General features: G+C 47.0%; 1 protein-coding gene across 1 annotated transcript in view; it reads left to right on the top strand.

The window, feature by feature from the left end:
- Positions 1-17,646, top strand: part of LOC148020637 (L-idonate 5-dehydrogenase-like) — a 127,740-nt gene extending 110,094 nt beyond the window's left edge. Inside the window, exons 5-6 of the mRNA XM_087698444.1 lie at positions 16,881-17,068; positions 17,159-17,646. Of these exons, the coding sequence (XP_087554570.1) occupies positions 16,881-17,068; positions 17,159-17,351 (381 nt within the window). The 3' untranslated portion in view covers positions 17,352-17,646. The remainder of the gene's footprint in view (positions 1-16,880; positions 17,069-17,158) is intronic.
- Positions 17,647-18,983: the final 1,337 nt, after the last annotated feature.

Here is an 18,983-nt window from a genome sequence, read left to right as displayed (position 1 = left end):
CACCAGTTGATTTTCACTCCCACTGCAAAGCAGAACACGTCGAGAGCCAACCTCACTCTCTCCAGCATAAACTCATCGTCCTTTATGTAGAAGGTTGCATCATCTCCGTACTCTGAGTCTAACAACTCAGTCTTCTCTCTTACTGGAAGTCAGAGGCCACGTAATCCGCTCACATATGACCTGAGGAAGTGAGACATCGCCTCTGCGAAGAGTAGGAACAGGTATGGGGCCAAGGGGCAGCCTTATCAGACTGATCTCTCCAGCCGAAACTCCTCCCCTTGCCTTCTGCGTATGAGAACCCTGCTAGTGGCCGATCTGCATAGGCCGGAGACCCCACGAATCCAAGCCTGAGGAAATCCGAACCTCACCATGGTACCCTCTAGGAAATCCCACTCCACCCTGTCATAAGCTTTCTCGAAATCGAAGAGTAGTAGTGCCAGTCTCTGCCCAGTGTGCTGAGCCCACTCTGTCGCCTCAAAGAAGGTAAATCCATTGTCTAGGATGCTCTTATCCTGGACAAAGCCTGTCTGTGTGTCATGGATGATATCTGGAAGCACGGGGCATAGTCGCCTACCAATCATCTTTGCCAGTGCCTTATAGGCCACTAACAAAAAGGTGATCGGTCTCCACTGGGAAAGCTCCAACCTGTCTCCCCCTTTGGGGAGAAGACTGATAAGGCCAGCCCAGAGACTCCCTGGCATTTGTCCTGAAGTGAAAATCTCCTGGAAGGCCATCAGTAGGGGATCCTTCACCACTTCCCAGTAGGTAGTAAAGAAGGCCTTAGAGAGGCCATCCTCCCTCGGATATTTCTGCCCATCCTATGTATGGAAAGCCTCCTGTAGTTCCTTCTCTATGAAGGGGGCTAGGAGGGAGCGTCCCATCTCCTCTATGATGAGGGACGGGATGTGATCCCATACCTGTTGTCTGCATCTCTATCCTCTAGTTGAAGCTGTCTCCTACTGAAAAAGGTGCGTGCAACAGTCGGTGGCAATCTCCATCACCTCATTTGGGCTAGAACGGGTCCTCCCATACTGATCTCGAAGGCTGCATATATGCTCTCCCGTGGTACGGGGCTGGTGCAGCTGGAAGAACTCCTTGCACATTGTGTCCCCCTTCTGTGCCCAGAAGGCTACTGAGGTTCGGAAAGAGAACTTTGAGCGCTTGTCCTCTAGGCCAGTAATGGTTGCTCGCGCGCGCACCTCTTGTGCGTAAAGGGTGGGATCCCTTGGTGCCTCCTGTAATAATCTCTGCGTGGCTGCAAGGTCCCGTCGGAGTGCTCTCTCCTCCTCCCAACACTGCTGCGTGGCCTGTATGGCTGCCTCTTGACAGATTCTGCTTGACTCGGCTAGGACCTCTGCAACCTCTTCTGCTATCCAGTCCCTCCTGTCCCACTCTTTGGTCCAAATTTTCTCTATCTATCTCGTCACCTCTTCCCTCCTATAGATCGAGTCAAGAATCCCATAGGATCGTGTGTTTAGGGCGGATGTTGGGGGGTCAAGTGTCAGGAGAACTGGGCAATGATCAGACAACATGGTGCCTGCCAACTGCTCAATCTGGCCTCCACGAGAGCCTCCCCACTCTCTCACATAAAACGTGTCTAACTGCTCCAGCAAGACTCCACCTAGCCGCCTGTATCCCTGAGAGAAGTCCAACGACCTCTCCCTCCTGTGGAAGGCAGGGTCTTTCCAGGCATCACGTGCTCCGACTGCAAGCAAAAAGATTTCCCATGCCTCCTACTCCTCCCTAGCCATGCCCTGGTAGTTTCTACCTCTGCCCTACTGGTCCTCCAAGGCCTCTAGGTTGTTGAAACCTCCTCCAACAATCTAGGAGTCCACCTCTAGGAGTCCATCTGCGATCTCCACCCAGAACCTGTTGCGTGCCCTAACCTCCGTAGGGGCATAGACATTAAGGACTCCAATACACGAGTCCCCAATATCCAATCTGATCCATAGAACCCTTCCTGCCACTATCGTCCCGTGGTCTCGTACACAGGCGGTGAGACTCGGGCCAGTAGAGGTGCATATGCCTTCACTCTTGCCGTGGGCACCTATGACGTGCTCCCAGTAAGTGTGCGAGCTACCGGGAAGTATCTTCCCAACCCGCTAGGCCTGGGTGGGGGTGAGGTTGTGCTCCTGCAGAAGCAAGATGCCGATCCGTCCGGCAAGGGCAGGTTGCAAAACCTGCCGAACAATCAACTTCCTGGAACCATGTGCCCCACTGTAGTGGAGACTATTCACATTCTAGGATGCAAGATATAAGCTCATGGGGAAACCTGTGACTGACCGAATATGCATCTGTTTAGTGTGGAAGCTGCTGATGAGGAGGAGAAACTGTGAGGCATGCAAGTGCTGCTGGTCTGGATGGTGAACTCCAGTTCCCCATGGTGGCCCTCGGCCAGACCATAGGGTTGATAGATGCTCCAGGTGGTACTATCAATGCATCTATTAGCCATGCTGATTATCACGACTTTGTACACTAGTAGAAACGGGCTGCTTGTGTCAGGGGCCACTCGATCACGTCCCTCGGAGCTCTCCACTGTGGAGGGGTTCGAAAGATAATGCTCAAGTGTGGGACCTCGACACCAGACCACCAATTAATGTCCATCATGCAACCAGGCCACTGTTGTGCAAACAGTGCTAATCCTTCATCTCCCATCCACTGGGAGATGTGATCCGCCACGTGACTCTTCAACTCCTCGTCAATTTGTGTATTTGTTTACTCCCCTGAGTAAGAGGACTAAAGAAAAAAGGCGTAGTTCGGTCCATCCGGTGGTGCTAGTAGATGGACCTTGGTCCTCCTTGACTTACGAACCATGAATATCCCCACCTCTAGAGGTAGTGGGAACTCTCCGCGCTCCGCAACTCACAGGTAGGACCATGGGCCACTGCGGAAGAACTCCTGTGGCAACAGTTATGCTTGTCTCTTAGGAAGGTGTGGCGGGTGGCAGGGGTGGATGAGCTGGTGGCTGCGTGGGAGGGAAAAGACTGCTGGTGTGCGGAGGAGGTAGGTGTGTGTGGCTCATCACCTCCTGTGGAAGGAGGGGGTGGGTCTGGGGGGGCTCACCTGACGCGGGTGCGGATCAGGGGGGGTGCTCGGTAGGCGGGGTGGTGGGGGGGAAGAGGATCGAGGGATGGTGGGATGGATGGAGATGCATGGCGGGCGTGGGGGGGGGGGGGGGTGGTGGCCTTGGCAAGGGGGGCTATGGGCCAAGGTCAATGGGGGGGGGGGCATGGGATGTGGAGGTTGGGTGGGTGAGGGGACTGTGGGAACCCAGGCGAGGCAGTCTGTGGCACGGGTGGAGAATGTGGGGGACTGTGGGATATTCTTGACCTCTTTCACTACCACCCCTACCTTTGGGACTCTTGCTGCTGACACTGCATCTGTGAAAGACGCGGGAAGGACAGTGTCGAAGAGCCGTCCAAAGTCTTCCACCAACTGGCGATACTCAATCCCCAGGCCGGGGAAAAGAAGGGTGACCGGGTGCCGAAGAAACCTGTTATGGAGTGCAAACACCTCCACAATAAAGCCACTGTACCAAGGGACCATGTATATGACCCCCTTCGTGGACGCATATGGTGAACTGGCGAGTAACTCGTGAGCTGTATCTGCCAAGCTGAGCCGGACCATGAAGATCCCTTGGCCCAATAGGACCACCTCCACGATCTACGCTGTGCAGATGCGTAGCGTGGAGTGAAGCAGTCCTAAAGCTGGGCCCTGGCTGGGAAATCTCCTACTACCTGACCATAAATCGCTTTTTCCATTAGCTCCAGCTCCTTAGCTCAGACGACTAAGAGCTGATCCGCGCAAGGTATTTGACTGGGGGGCACTCGCTGAGTGCGCCGGCGTCTGACCATAGGTTTCCATTGTGCGTCCCTTCTGGGAGAACCTACCTATCACGCTGCTGTGCTACTGGAGGGGGGAGTTTCTGCAGGGGGAGGGAGCAATTGGAGGGGGGGGGGGTCGATGGTGGGGGAGGGAGAAAATTGCTGTTTTTGATGCCGGTGGTGTGACATTCTGACAAGGGGCCAGGCCTGAAGGCAAGGTAGCGTGCGCGGGGGGGGGGGGAAGTCAGGCGGGGGCGACAGCCAGGGGAGAAGAAAACGGGGCTCGGGCGGGCGGGACAGGTGCAAGGGTTGGGGGGGGGGGGGGGCGAGGGCAGGTGGGTGCAGGCGAGGGGGGGGGGGGGGGCAGGGTGGGCGCAGGGGAGGCAGGGTAGGGCAGGGCGGGCGCAAGCGGCGCGGAAGCGCAGGCGGTGGCACCGGCAGGGGGGGAGCGAACAGGCGCCAGATGGGACAGTGGCAACGTGCCGCAAGCAAGAGAGGGCCCTGGCGATGGCGATGGGGAGGGAACAGCGGCTGTGGCGATGGCGATGGGGCCCTGTCGTTAGCGATGGCGATGAATCCGGTGGGAGGTGACACGACAATCAAACGGGGGCAGGGGTAGCATGCGCGACGTGATGGGGTTCAAGCAGATTGGCTCAAATGCTAACTGTCATTTCTAGGGTTTGGTAGGCTAAAGTATTCATGTGCATTTTTGAACACTCTACAATTGGTTGGAGACAACATTGAAGGTAACAAGATTATTGTGCAGTTGTAGATTAGTTGTGCTGCATGAAATTGCTGAAATTCAGCCATTCTATTATGGGAATTGCATGGGAAAATTAGGCAAATGAAAGGCAATATCTAATGCAATGCATATTGCAAGGATCAAAACAACTGCCCTTTGTTTTGGGCTTGAATCGAATGTTGGTTTGCTGTGGCAACAATGCAGATCTGAAGTGTAGGTCAAATTTTACACAATTTGAATTGTGCATGTGAAGTTTAGGGGAAAGCACTAGAATTGATGTATGAACAGGGATGAGACTTTACAAGGCAATTTGGATCAATTTTGGACTAAGATTTACATATATTACATATTGTTTGATAGCAAAATGTGAGGGAGAATGGATCAATCCAAGTGGATGGAGTTCTTGACAGATTATAATTATAACAAGTAGATAGGAAAAGTGATTGTAAAGACAAATAAAGGGCTGCACTAAGTTGAAACACCCCTAAGGATAGATGTTGTATATAGAGAGTTAGAATTGGGCTATAACAAGTAGATGTCTTTACTAGATTTGGGCTATCAAAGTAGGAAGTTAGTAGTAATTGACGCTGGCCTTTCAAACAATCTGAAGGATTGATTCAAAAAATAACCTACACACACATGAAATAAATACTCACTAAATAGGAGAGCTAGAATGCTCTTGCATGGTAGACAACACATGATAAGCCCCAAAAGGTTTTCACCTCTTTTAGTATTTCTTTATCATTATTCAAATCTTGCACAAATCACAAGTGACTTGCTATCTGAAACCAACCTTTCTCTTCGAAGAGGGTGGTAATGACCTAATTAATCAGCAATTGCAGGAAGCATAAAATTCACATAAAAATCTTGGACAATGGACAGCTTATTAGCCCCAAAATTATTGCCCCTTGTAGTATCTCTTTCCATCAATGGAGACGGTCTTCATGGCTGTCTAGACAAGGCAGTAGTTGATTTCTTCCATTTTCTCACTATGAAAGTCTAAATTTTTCTCTGTTCAGCATTCTCTCTCATTTTCCAACCATTCCTTAACTCCCCTCATCATTTTCTAGCAGTTTGAGTCATCCAAGAAAAAGAGATTCTGGTCAATCTTTGTTGTAAACCCTAATTTATAGCAAAAATTAGGATTTAACAACCACCTCGAGATGCATGCTCAAAATTGAGGCCAAGGACATGAATTCTAGCAGCTAAAATTGAGGAATTTCAAGGATATTTAGGAGGCTAGCCAACTAATATCGGATTTGGGGTTAAATTTGTCTTTCAAGGAGCAAGGTGAAGGCCAATCCCCAAGCAACCCAAGGGGCAAATTGGTTTGAAGGCTTGCTGTGATAGCAAGAGTTACTTGGATTAGCGGAGTGAATCAAAGAATCTCAATTGTACTCCATCCACACACTAAATATGATCTTTCTTTGACTAAAACAATCCTCAAAGTGCGGACCCACTATTGTGGTCTCTTCAAGGCATGTTACTAGCTCCCGAAGGGTCTCTTGCTGGTTGGAAATGGCTTCTCAACTGTTGTAGTAGCTATACTAGCCTTCTTTTTATCTCTCTTAGCTTGCACAAGGCTAAAATGGGTCTCTCTCTCTTTTTTCGTGAAGATAATTGAATTAAGTAGTAAATATTTACATCAGACCATCAGGTTAGCATTCTTTCTGTATCTCTTACTTTTTGTTACATCAGACCTTCAGGTCATCCGAGAAACTCTCTCTCTCTCTCTCTCTCTCTCTTTTTTTTTTTCGTAAAAGGTAATTGTATTAATTACGAAAAAAATACAAGATTACTTGATTACAAGATACATGACGACAATCCAAGCCATCATGTGAAGAGGTTCTAAGTACTACAAGTTACAATGTCATGGCAAGGATGCGGAGGAAATTGCCATATGCCACGGACGTAAGTCCTCCGTAGAGAGCAAATCAGAACGATGGAGAAGAGCTAACTGCCAATACAAGAGGCCCTTAAGCCTCACAATATGCCGCTGAACATTATAGGCGGAGTCAAACAGAAAAGCATTCCGAATGGTCCAGTTATGCCAACAGCCCCAGTATCGAAGAAAGTGATACATGAGCTTCATATGTGGCTGTGCGGGAGTAGGGTATTTGGGCTGGCCAAAAACCCAATCAAAGGGGCGCAGGGTGATACCAATCACCCCTCGCCAAACAGCCGACAAAAATAACCAGAATTTCTTAGCGACGGGGCAAGAAAGAAATCGGTGGCGGACGGATTCCATAGTAGTGGTGCAAAAGAAACAGGTGCCATTGGAGATTCGTCGCTTGGAAAGAGCCGAAGCAAGCGGAAGACCCCCAATCATCACTCTCCAAAGAAAGACTTTATATTTAAAGGGTGTCTTGTTCAACCAGCCCTCCATCACAGTTGCCCTCCACCACGACCGGGATTTATGCAATCCCCATAAAGCATTCGCTTTAGTAACTAGCCATTGATGATCTTTAATCAGAAGATGATACACTTGGTTAGCAGAAGCTTTGCTCAAATTCAGCCGGCCTTGTAGGTCCCAATCCTGCCAGGGATGATCTGAAGCAAGAGCAGGAAAGGGTTGTCTGCTCTGGAGCACCGTCAAAAGTTGGTCCCATAAAGGCCTATATCCACGAGGGATCCTGAAAAGCCTCCTAGCTGTACGAAATGATATAAGCACATTGCGACTGGCAAGGGTGGCATCGGCAACCGAAGACAAGCCCAAACGTGCCATCCGGTTGAATTGTGGTCGAAGCTCATGTTTACCTTCCCACGAAAGTAAACGCGAGACTGCCAGTAATTCCAATTGAAAAGAGTTAGTAGCCAAGCGATCCTCCGTTGGATGCCACTGAGCCTTTTGAAGGACGTGTTTCCAGGAATACACCAAATGAGTAAGCAGCGATGAAGAAGAACTGGAGAACCGCAAATCAGCATTAAGAACATGCCACCAAGAACTCCGGATTTGTTTATTGCCATGCAGAAGCCCATGGCCCTCAAGGAAATAACGGGCTATAGCGACCCACGGATGATGATCCGAGCACATGGCGCGGTAAAGAGACCAACGAAGTGCCTGCATGTGAGTTTGGGCATCTAAAATAGCTCCGCCACCCATGCGTTTGGGGGTGCACGCATGCGACCACGAGATCCAGGAAATACCTACATGCAATAAGTCCTTCTTCCATAGCATGAAGCGAATAGACTGAGTAAGAGCATTCAGAGTCGTAGTAGTCCAGGGCAACAATGGCAAGAAATATGTGAGCATTGGCAACATAATTATCTGGGCTACTTTGAGGCGAACATGGAAGGGCCAGGCCTGAGACTTCCAATACATAAACTTAGCCACCATTTTCTGAGAAATCCACTGCAGAAGCTGCTTTGGGGGAACATCAACACCCAAAGGGTATCCAAGATGCTCGACAATGGAGCCACGAGGAACAACCAGACCCTGCCAGTCCAAGGACTGCAAATCCGACTCCGTGCAGCTTAGAATGGCTGATTTGAGCGCATTGATACGAAGGCCTGACGCTTGACCAAAGAGACCCCAAACATCCAATGCTTTTCGAAGGTTATTCTTGTCCGCACGCAAAACCATAAAGGTATCATCCGCCAGGGATTGGCTAATGAAGTGCTGTCCTGTAGGAAGCGACAGTCTGGCTAACTGAGAAGAGACGGCCATATGTGATAACATGGAAAGAACTGGATGTGTCGCAAGGGCAAAGAATAAAGGGCTCAAAAGACACCCCTGTCTGACAGAACGGGCAAGGACAAATGGCTCAGTAACACCTCCGTTTAGCATGACTCGTGAAGACGCCGCAACACCAATGGTGTAGATTAGACGAGACATCCGAGCACCAAAGCCCATAGCAGACATAAGTTCAGCAACGAAAGACCAGTCCAGATAGTCAAAAGCCTTTTCCAGGTCCAGTTGAATCAGTACTACCTCCTGATTAGAATGCCTGGCATAATCAATGGCCAATTGGGCATTCAAAACATTGTGTAGAATATTTCGGCCCTTAATGAAACCATACTGGAGAGGGTGTACAATGGCAGGGAGATGCTTATGGAGCCGATTCGCCATTACTTTGGAAAAGATTTTGTACCTTGAACCCATCAAAGAAATTGGACGCCACTGTGTCAACTTAGATGGCGAAGGAACTTTTGGAAGCAGTTTAATAAGTCCTTGTTTCCATGAGGGAGGCATAATCCCCGTTTCCCACACCTGCTGAAACAAAGCCTGCAATGGTTTCGCCAGTTGGGTAGCGAAAGCTTCAAAGAACTCATTGGTAAGACCATCCCAACTCGGACTTTTATCTTTGGGCAAGTGTAACAAGACGTCCATAACCTTTGCCTCACCAATATCTGACTCCATAGTAGCTTGCATGTCCTGCGGAAGCTGATTGCGGACCAGGTCATAAAAAACCGAACGGGCCTGAGTAATTTGGGCTGAAGGTGGAGAAGCGGAACCGAGAAGGTCACGGAAATAATTCCTGCACATATGCATGATAGTCTGTGGATCCAGGATAAGGTGGCCTTCTGCATCCTCGAGTCTGGTCATATTCTCTCGAGCAGGAGAGGCATGGAGAGCTCGAAAGAACTTATGGGTCTGACATGCACTATCTTGCAACGTCTCTGTCAGATGTTGCAATTTGGCTTGCTAATACGATTTTAACTGGAATTCTTTAATAAGATCGGCCACCCGCATGGCTAGTGCAAGCAGAAATGCATCATCCGGAGTGTCCACCAGCAGGGAGCGAACCAAAACCAGCAGGTCCTCCGCTGCCCGTTGACGGCGCCGACAAAGAGAGGCATGATAGATCCCATACTGCCGAGCAACCCGCTGGACATTAGAGAGCAATCTTTCAAATGACGCAGTGCCCTGAGAGGAAAAGTCCAAGAAGAATCTGTCAAGCAATTGCTGCATATAGCCCTGAAAAATTGCATGCTTCAAGTAGGAGGAGTTGAAACGCAAAGGGAGTCTCTCCAGAAATTGCTTGAAAGGTGCAATGGGTTGCGCAAGCAACTCGAACTGCAGAGGGAAATGGTCCGACAAGGCATATTGCTGCAACACTTTTATTTCGAGCATCTCAGGCAGAAAATCATCATTCTGCATGATATATATACGGTCCAACCGCGACCATGTTGTTGCATACTAGGCCGAATGGAAAGTAAATCCTGTAGAAGACGGGTGTAGCCAGGACCAGAGATCTTGCTTAAGAACAGCAAGAGCCAACTCATGCCACAAACGACTTTCCGGCACGTCCATTACCGAGTGCTCCGATGTGGACTGGGAAGAATCAACACACATATTGAAATCCCCCATGAAGAAGCCCCGTTTGCCAAGTAACAAGGAAGTCTGCAAAGTCTGCCAAAGCTCCCGGCGAGATAACAAATCATTCGGAGCATAGAGGCCAAGTAACCATAAGATTTCCCCTTCGAATAAAATTTCAACCACCAAAAAGCGGCCATGAACATCATTTTTAATAAGAACAGGCTGATATTTGGCATGTACAATCATGAGCACACCCGAATAATGCATGGCCTGTGTTCCTGCATAGAACAAGCGAAAGCCATGGCAATCCACAACTTTTCCGGCGTCACCGTGACTCTTGTGCTCAACAGCGCACAGGACATCCCACTGATTCTCATACAATGCAGTCCACATGGCATGTTGCTTGTGTCGAGAACAAATTCCTCGCACATTCCACGTGGCTATTTTCATGTGTATGCAAAACACAATCAGGTACGAGGCACAGCTTGCCTCGATTTGACTTTGTCGGCGAGAATGTCCAGGACTCCCTCATCCAAGAAATCCGCCAACACCGCAAAAGAGTTCTGAGGACCAGATTTGGAAGTAGACGGCATATCTGCTTGCTTGGGGTTGGAACGTGGATAACGACGGTCCCACGGGGTAATGACGTTGCCTCTGGTATCAAAAGCCAGCTTTGCAGGAGGACCCTTTAGACGATCCGAATACATTTTCCTGGCGGGCTGAGGACGGGGGGCTGAGGAAACCATAGCAGGAGCAGAGCGCTCGGAAGACAACATTTCCTTCCTGCGCATATATGTACGCATGGAATCGTGTGAGGTAGTAGGCACAGTACTCTCCATGCCAGCAACAATCCTGTTGCCTTTTTTTGCACGCACTTCAACCCAATCAGTGGCACGGGAATCCAGACCCGAAACCTGTTGTTTACCTTTGGCCAGAACTTGGGGCGGGTGGATAGTATCCAGCCACGGAGCATCGCACACCATATCTTCCATGGGCGGAGCAATATGGCCCGCATTTGAAATGTGTTGCTACTCTGGGCATTCGGCCATAAAGTGCCCCAACTGTCCACAGGAAAAGCAATGGCCTGCAAAATTGCCCCATTTCAAACGAAAGTGTAACGGATGCATGCCAGAGCAATTGAGGCGTAACCAAGCAGGCCTTTTCCTTGCAGTATCCCATAACATGCACAAGCGGTTGCGATTCACAGCCCTGAGACTGGGAGGGACCAGAACCGTGCCCACAGCGGCCATAGCATCCTTCAATAGCGGCCAATAAACAACCGGACAATTTTCCACTTCTACCCACACAGGGCATTCACGTTGTAGGAGGCGCTGAAAATCTGCCATCGGGCGCCATGGAACCACATGAACCAACCGACGATCAAAAAACAAAGGCATTTTAGACAGGAGAGCAGCACGGTGCGTCTCAGTTTTCAAGAGGACCTCAAAAAAACCTCGGGACCCAACAAAAATCTCTTCAACACATTCCCCTTGTAGCAGACTCTGCAGCCATTGGCGAATACGGGAAAGCAGCGGGATTCGACCAGTGAAGAAGAGTATCACAGCGCGACCATAAAACACCGAAAAGGAGCGTAGGACAGTTTTTGGGTCGACGGAAGCTTCCAGAACATCGTCCGGTGCAGAGTCAGAGAAGGCTTCCTGATTATGTTGAACATATTCGCCAAGCAAAGTGTTGGCAAATTCCAGCAGATACTCCCAGTCCACCTCCTGAGAGTCCACAGAATCCGAAGCGACCTGCGCATAGGAACGATCCGGAATAACACCTATCTCCTCCGAGGTATGCTTGGTACGTTTACCCGTAGGCTGGATGTCAGGACCGCGGGGTATCTCTTTAGTGCACGGAACCATATCCTCCGGTTCCTCAGCATCAGAATCTGGGCCAAGTGCTGCCACCGTTTGATCTATGAAATCCAGATCCAAACCAGCCATCTTGTATGACGAGTTGATCTCGAAGAAGGACTGACGCTCAGTGCAGATCACTGTCGGCTGAGTGAGAAATCTGCACCCCTGTAAGCTGGTTTCGCACACGGCAGAGAACGACCCTCAGGACGTCACACGAACAGGTTACAGGCGTTAAAAGTCTAGGGCGACCACCACGGTGGCTGACTGGCGAGGGCAGCGTCGCGCGCAGGAAACGGGACTCCAGTGGATGGCGGGGTCCCGCCCAGCACGCAGCAGAGGGCGACCTCTCTCTCTCTCTGTCTCTCTCTCGCTCTCTCTCTCTCGCGCTGTGTACAGAGGCAGGGCTGCGCTGTCTTAGTGTGCAGGGCGAGATGGCACGTGCCCGGCGCGAACCCAGGGGCGTAGGCCCGAACGCGTGATGTTGGCTCTCGCTGAGGCGACGAAGAAAGCTGTTACCTGTGGCCAATGCAAGAGACCTTTAAGCTTAGCAATATGTCCCTGAACATTAGAGGCTGAATCAAAAAGAAAAGCATTCTGAATGGTCCAATTGTGCCAACAGCCCCAGTATCGTATCTTCATATGCGACTGTGCCGGTATGGGGTATTTGGGCCGCATAAAAACCCAATCAAAAGGGCTTAGCGAGAAACCAACCACTGCTCTCCAAACCGCTGACAAGAGTGACCAGATTTTCTTAGCGAGAGGGCAAGAAATAAATCGATAACGGGCCGATTCCACACTGGTGGTGCAAAAGAAACGATTGCCGTTGGAGATTCGACGCTTGGAAAGGGCTGAAGCAAGAGGAAGACCACCAATCATCACCCTCCAAAGAAAGACCTTGCATTTGAAAGGTGCCTTGTTCAACCAGCCCTCCATCACAGTTACCTTCCACCATGATTGAGATTTACGCAATCCCCATACAGTATTAGCTTTAGTAATCATCCATTGATGATCTTTAATTAGAAGATGATACACCTGGTTAGCTGAGGCCTTTTCCAAATTCAGCCGGCCTGCAAGGTCTGCCAGGGACGATCCAAAGCAAGGGCAGGTTAGGGTTGTCTGCTTTGGAGCACCATCAAAAGCTGTCCCCATAAATCACGATATCCACGAGGGATTCTGAAAAACCTCCTAGCTGTACGAAACGATATCAACACATTGCAACTGGCAAGGGTGGCATCTGCAACTGAAGTCAAGCCCAAACGTGCCATGCGGTTAAATTCTGGTCTGAGCTCATGTTTGCCTTCCCAAGAAAGTAATCACGAGGCTGCCAACAATTCCAGTTGAAAAGAGTTAGTAGCTAAGCGGTCCTCCGCTGGATGCCACTAAGCCTTCTGGAGAACCAATTTCCAAGAACATACCAAATGAGCAAGCAGGGATGATGAAGGACTAGAAAACCCCAAGGTACCTAACAATGGAACCACGGGGAACAACCATTCCCTGCCAGTCCAATGACTGCAAATTTGACTCCGTGCAACTGAGCATGGCTGATTTCAAAGCATTGATATAAAGACCAGAAGCATGACCAAAGAGAGTCCAAACATCTAATGCTTTGTGAAGATTATCCTTGTCCGCGCGCAAAATCATAAAGCTGTCATCAGCCAAGGATTGACTAATGAAGTGTAGTCCAAAAGAAAGAGACAATCCAGCCAACTGAGTAGAAGTTGCCATATGAGATAACATCGAAAGAACCGGATGAGTCGCAAGGGCAAAAAAGAGAGGACTTAAAGGGCAACCCTGTCTCATAGAGCGTGCAAGGATAAATGGCTCGGTAACACCACCATTCAGCATAACTCGCGAAGAAGCCGCAACACTAATGGTGTAGATCAAACGAGACATCTAAGTACCAAAGCCCATAGTAGACATAAGTTCTGCAATGAAAGACGAGTCTAAATAATCAAAAGCCTTTTCCAGGTCCAATTGAATCAATACCACCTCCTGATTAGAGTGCCTTGCATAGTCAATAGCCATTTGCACATTTAAGACATTATGCAAAATGTTTCGGCCCTTAATGAAACCATATTGAAGAGGATGCACAATGGCAGGAAGATGCTTATGGAGCCGATTTGCCATCACTTTGGAAAAGATTTTATACATAGAACCCATCAAAGAAATTGGTCGCCAATGTTTCAACATAGACGGTGAAGGAACTTCTAGACGCAGTTTGATAAGTCCTTCTTTCCATAAGGAAGGCATGAACCCCGTTTCCTAAACCTGCTGAAACATAGCCGTCAATGGTTTCACCAGTTGGGTAGCAAAAACCTCAAAGAATTCATTGGTGAGACCATCCCAACCGGGACTTTTATCCTTGGGCAAGTGTAACAAAACATCCATAACCTCCGCCTCACGAATATCTGTCTCCAAAGTAGTTTGCATGTCATGTGGAACCTGATTGCGGACCAAATCATAGAAAACTGAGCGGACATGAGTAATTTGGTCAGAAGGTGAAGGAGTAGAACCAAGAAGGTCTAGAAAATAATTCCTACACATATTCACAATAGTCTGAGGATCAATGACCATTTGACCTTCTGCATCCTGGAGTCTAGTCATATTCTCTCGAGCAGGAGATGCATGGAGAGCTCGAAAGAACTTATGAGTCTGACAAGCACTATCTTGCAAATTCTCAGTCAAATTTTGCAATTTGGCCTGTTGATAAGATTTCAACTGAAACTCTTTAATAAGATTAGCCAAACACAAGGGGTCTCTCTCTCTTTTTTTTCGTAAAAGGGGGTATGTGTGTGTGTGTGTGTGTGTGTGTGTGTGTGTGTGTGTGTGTCCTAGCCTCAAAAACCTCTTTTCCACTTGCATGGGCAAGTTTTGCCAAGTGGTAACCTTCTAATTTTATTTTCCAACTTATTAAACTAATTTTCAAATTATTGATTTTCAAGCTTAAATTTTCACTAACCAATAATTAAATTGTCTAGGCCGATTTGTCTTTCAATTGTCCCTGAGTAGTTATTGATCCCTAGATTGACATTAATTAATTAATTAATTAATGCCTAGTCTTTAATGCCACCAATGACATAAATGGCCAATAAATTGGTCTAGGCCAAAATCTGAGATTGAGTACCACGTAGCATCTATTAAACATAACTTATTACAACTTTTTTCCTTGGAATCAACATATATTTTGGGGTCTTGGGTCCCACATAGTAAAATAATGAAATTGCACCTGACGTGTGCAGGTCACATTAGCACATTTAATTAACTTTTAATCAAATGCTAAGCAAAGCAATAAAATTTCACATCCTCGTGACACTACCTTGAAATCCTTGTATTCGTCCTCAATTGCACTACAATGTGCAAAAGCAAAACATATTGCACTAGAATCTCCCAAAAGGCATCATAGTGAAAACAACATTGGCCAATTAATACTTGGTCTTTTCACATACACACACACATAGAGACCTCACTTCCTCGCTCAACACCAGATTGCCCCGAAGACCCGCGCCCCTCTCCGTATTTCTTTATCAATTAAAAGATGGAAGGTTACAAAAAAAAAAGCTCCAAAGTACAAAACTTGTGAACAGTTGGCTTTCATCTTTTCTGAATAAATTTCAGCTGCATAAGAATAGTACATCATATCCAGAACAACATCCCTTTTTGAGTAAATTTCAGCTGCATAAGAACAATACAACATATCTAGAACAACATCCCAAGTAGGAAAACACTTTCTGTGAGCAAAACTCAATAATTCAAGTGTAGAATTGCAATCTGCATAACTCTGTATTTACTATTTTTCACCTATTTTTTGACCCGTTTACAACCTTATTCCATTCTAGATTTGTTCCATACCAGTTGGACTACAAACCCTTTGACCCTGGCATCATTCTAGCAGTAAAAATATTCCACAAACAACACTAAATCAGAGCTGAAAACCTGTTCTTGTGTGGCGTGGTCATCACTTTCTTTAGTTCCTACATTGGAGAAGCAATCAGCTACTCCTGAACGTGGACAGTGAGGCTCTTGCCTCAGCAAAAGTGCAAAGGAAACACAAAACTATACATTTGATGGAATCAGCTCATCATGCAGAGCATTTCCTCTGAGAATAGAGCGTGAGTTGACCAGAGGGAGCAAGCTCTACCTCCATACATGAGTCAGAGACGAAGAAGTACTCTCCATAGCTGATGTACTTGCAGCAATGTGCCCTCAACCCCTGAAAAATTCACGTTCAGATCTACCCCTCTTACCTTTTTTTTAATGCTCTCTCTATCTTTTGGGAATTCGTGCCCAAGAGCCATTCAATGGATTCTTAGCCTGTGAGAGAGAGAAGAGCTGCTGCTCATTTTGCGAGCAGAGAACATCAAATTGCTGGAGGCGACAACCAACAACGGGCTTCAGGAGGTAGGTGACAATAGGAAGATCACCATTTTGGGCTGGCAACAATAGGTGCAAGCTGGTGTCAGCATTTATGAGCCTCTATGGCAGCAGGCGACTACATCTTGCAGTCTGGTACAAGCAGCAATCAGATTTCAGCCAGCAAATGTCAGTCATTTTGAGTAGATCAAAGCCAAATTTGGTGGACAACAAGAGAAATTCTGCTGTAAACCCTAACTTATAGCAGTAATTAGGGTTTGTTCTATATTGAAGATTCATTTAGTCGCCTTTCTCTTTGACTTCCATATAAGTTATGTGTAACTGTCACCAATAGGACTTGTTCCCTTGTGATTAAAAGAACCACCTTCACACATCAAGTTTTTCTAATTAGTAGAATCAGTAGGTTTAACTAAATACTTGTCCTGGCCAGAGTAAGGGTAAAGACCAGATCCTTAACAAGCTCTGATGTTTTCTTGCCCTGAATCGAAATAAGATTAAGAACAGGTATTCCGAATTGGCTAGCTACTGAAAATAAGGGAAACAGGTCGTCAGAACCAGATAGATACTAGAAATAGTGATAATATCAGGTTGTGGTTGATGAGGTTTTAGCCGGATTTAACAAATCCAAATGGCCAGCATAGGCCAAAATCACATCTTAAAAAAGTGACTTAATGGACAAAATTACAAAGTGGTTTTTTCTTTTTAAAGAGAGGAATAGGCAAAAGAGTGTGTAAATGATTATCGTAATGTTTGTTTTATGTCTGTTTGTAAAATAAGCTTAGATGAGGACCATAAAAGTTAAGATATTTGTTTATTGACAGGATCTGGAAGATGAGGTCTTAAAGCTGCAACAGTCTATTGGCAACAATATCGATGTAACCTTTGACTGTGTTGGTTTCACTAAGACTGCCTGTACTGCACTACTAGCAACAAGATCTGGTGGAAAAGTCTGTCTTGTGGGCATGGGGCAGGACAGTATGACACTACCATTGACGGCTGCCGCTGCAAGGTTGGTTATGTTGAACTCGGGTCTGATTGCAAGAAAAGGGTGACTTTGATATTGCTTAACTAAGGACCTTCATGTTTTCTTATATTGCAGGGAAATCGATGTCCTGGGTATATTGAGGTACTGCAACACATATCCTTTATGCATAGAGCTGTTGCAGTCAAGGAGGGTAGATGTAAGACCACTCATTACACACAGATTTGGCATAACTGAAGATGAAGTAACAGAAGGTTTCAAAGTCACTGCAGCCGGTGGTGATGCAATCAAGGTTATGTTTGCATTGTGAATGTGGCTACTTTAAGCAACTGGTGGACGCACTGGTTTTAAAAATAATAGCGCCAAAATAACTCTAAATCTCTCATTGGCTGGAGTTCAACACACAGAAATCCTGAACAGTACGGTTAATATAAACGGCTAATGTGACAATAAAGAAAATGTAGTGCTCCACATCTACAGATATGTAGCTGAAGAGACATCTTGCTAGTCATGACATGAACGACCAAGAACTCACTGCTACATGAAGATGTAGTTTGTAATGTATTTCTACTTTGACAATTAATCTTGTGGGTGTCATTGGATCATCTATATTCTAAACATACAGGGAATCTGTGGAGTTCATGGGATTCAGGTGACACAAACATAACCCTAGACTGGGAAACAGTGGAGTTAGTAAGGTAACTTCACTCAACATTTCAGCCTGTTCCAAGGGTGCTATGTTGATAACAGAACAGCTGACCAATTACAATCAGGTTTTCATGGGCTGAGCAAGTCGACTAACCCTAGTGACTGCTGCTCTTTCAGCCATCTTTGTTCCTGTAATGCTGACTTGAACAATCAGTTGGATGTTTGAGATTTTGTGGGCAGGAATTGAATGATAGTTCCTGTAATTCTCCTCTTGATTCAGTACCTTACACTGAATTTCTCCACCTTAAATATCGATTTGTCACCTTCATCGCAGTGACCACCAGTGATATCCAACATGATGCTGTGCACTTTGGAGTCACCTGGACAATAGATCTGTCATTACACACTTCTTTTGTTGTGAATTACTGATATGAAATGAAACATGTATACAAAGTTTATCCATCTTAAGTTTCTGTAAAATGAGTGAGAAACCTCTCAAGCTTTGCTTTTTATTTCAAGAAAAGGAAATTCTATCAATAACACACGGAGAAAACCTGAGGAAAAATACAATGTACAAGGAGCTCTATGAAGAGTAACTAAGTACATCACAAATACAATGTTTGTGTGAACAACCAATCCGGTCCGCTATAATGCAACATCATTTGAGGGGCATTATGGAAGAAAGTGCCCGAGTCCCATGTCCACAAGAAAGCCTCTCATCTCTTCCTCATCCTCTCAGAGCTGCCCTGCATCCTCTCCCATCTCTTGCATAGAGTGTGGATGATCTCTATCCAAATCCTCGATAGAGTCTCCACTGTACTGTGGATACATCATGAAGGTCAATGACATGACTGCATCTCATTGTCCAAATGAACCAATCTATGATACTGGCAATCAGCTCCCATCTATGGCAGTGTCCCTAGGTTCATTGTGCATGCGAATAGTCTCAAGTGGGATCCTCGTCAAATGTTTCCCAATTCTAAGAAACGAAAAGCTTTCCTAAACATCCTCATAACCGCACGCTAGGCCTCTATTTGTGCCCCGAGCTACAGCCCCCCAGGTCACCACCATGGTCTTTGGTGTGCCATGGAATATCATCCTAAGGGCTCTCCTCCATACCTCTAGGGCTCTAGGGCAACCCAATAGGTAGTGTCTCTATGTCCTTTTTGGCTCGCGGCATCTCATGCACGCCACTAGATCCCTACCATATCCAAGCCATATGCCAACCACCAAGCTCCTATGAGCTACAAGCCATAGGAAGAGAGATATCTTCTTAGAGCTAAAGCTGTCATGA

This window comes from Lygodium microphyllum, chromosome 18 (assembly GCF_053477565.2).
Source record: "Lygodium microphyllum isolate KBCC chromosome 18, Lygodium_microphyllum_v1.1.10, whole genome shotgun sequence".
Classification (NCBI taxonomy): Eukaryota; Viridiplantae; Streptophyta; class Polypodiopsida; order Schizaeales; family Lygodiaceae; genus Lygodium; species Lygodium microphyllum.
This window is presented reverse-complemented; position numbering and strand designations above follow the sequence as displayed.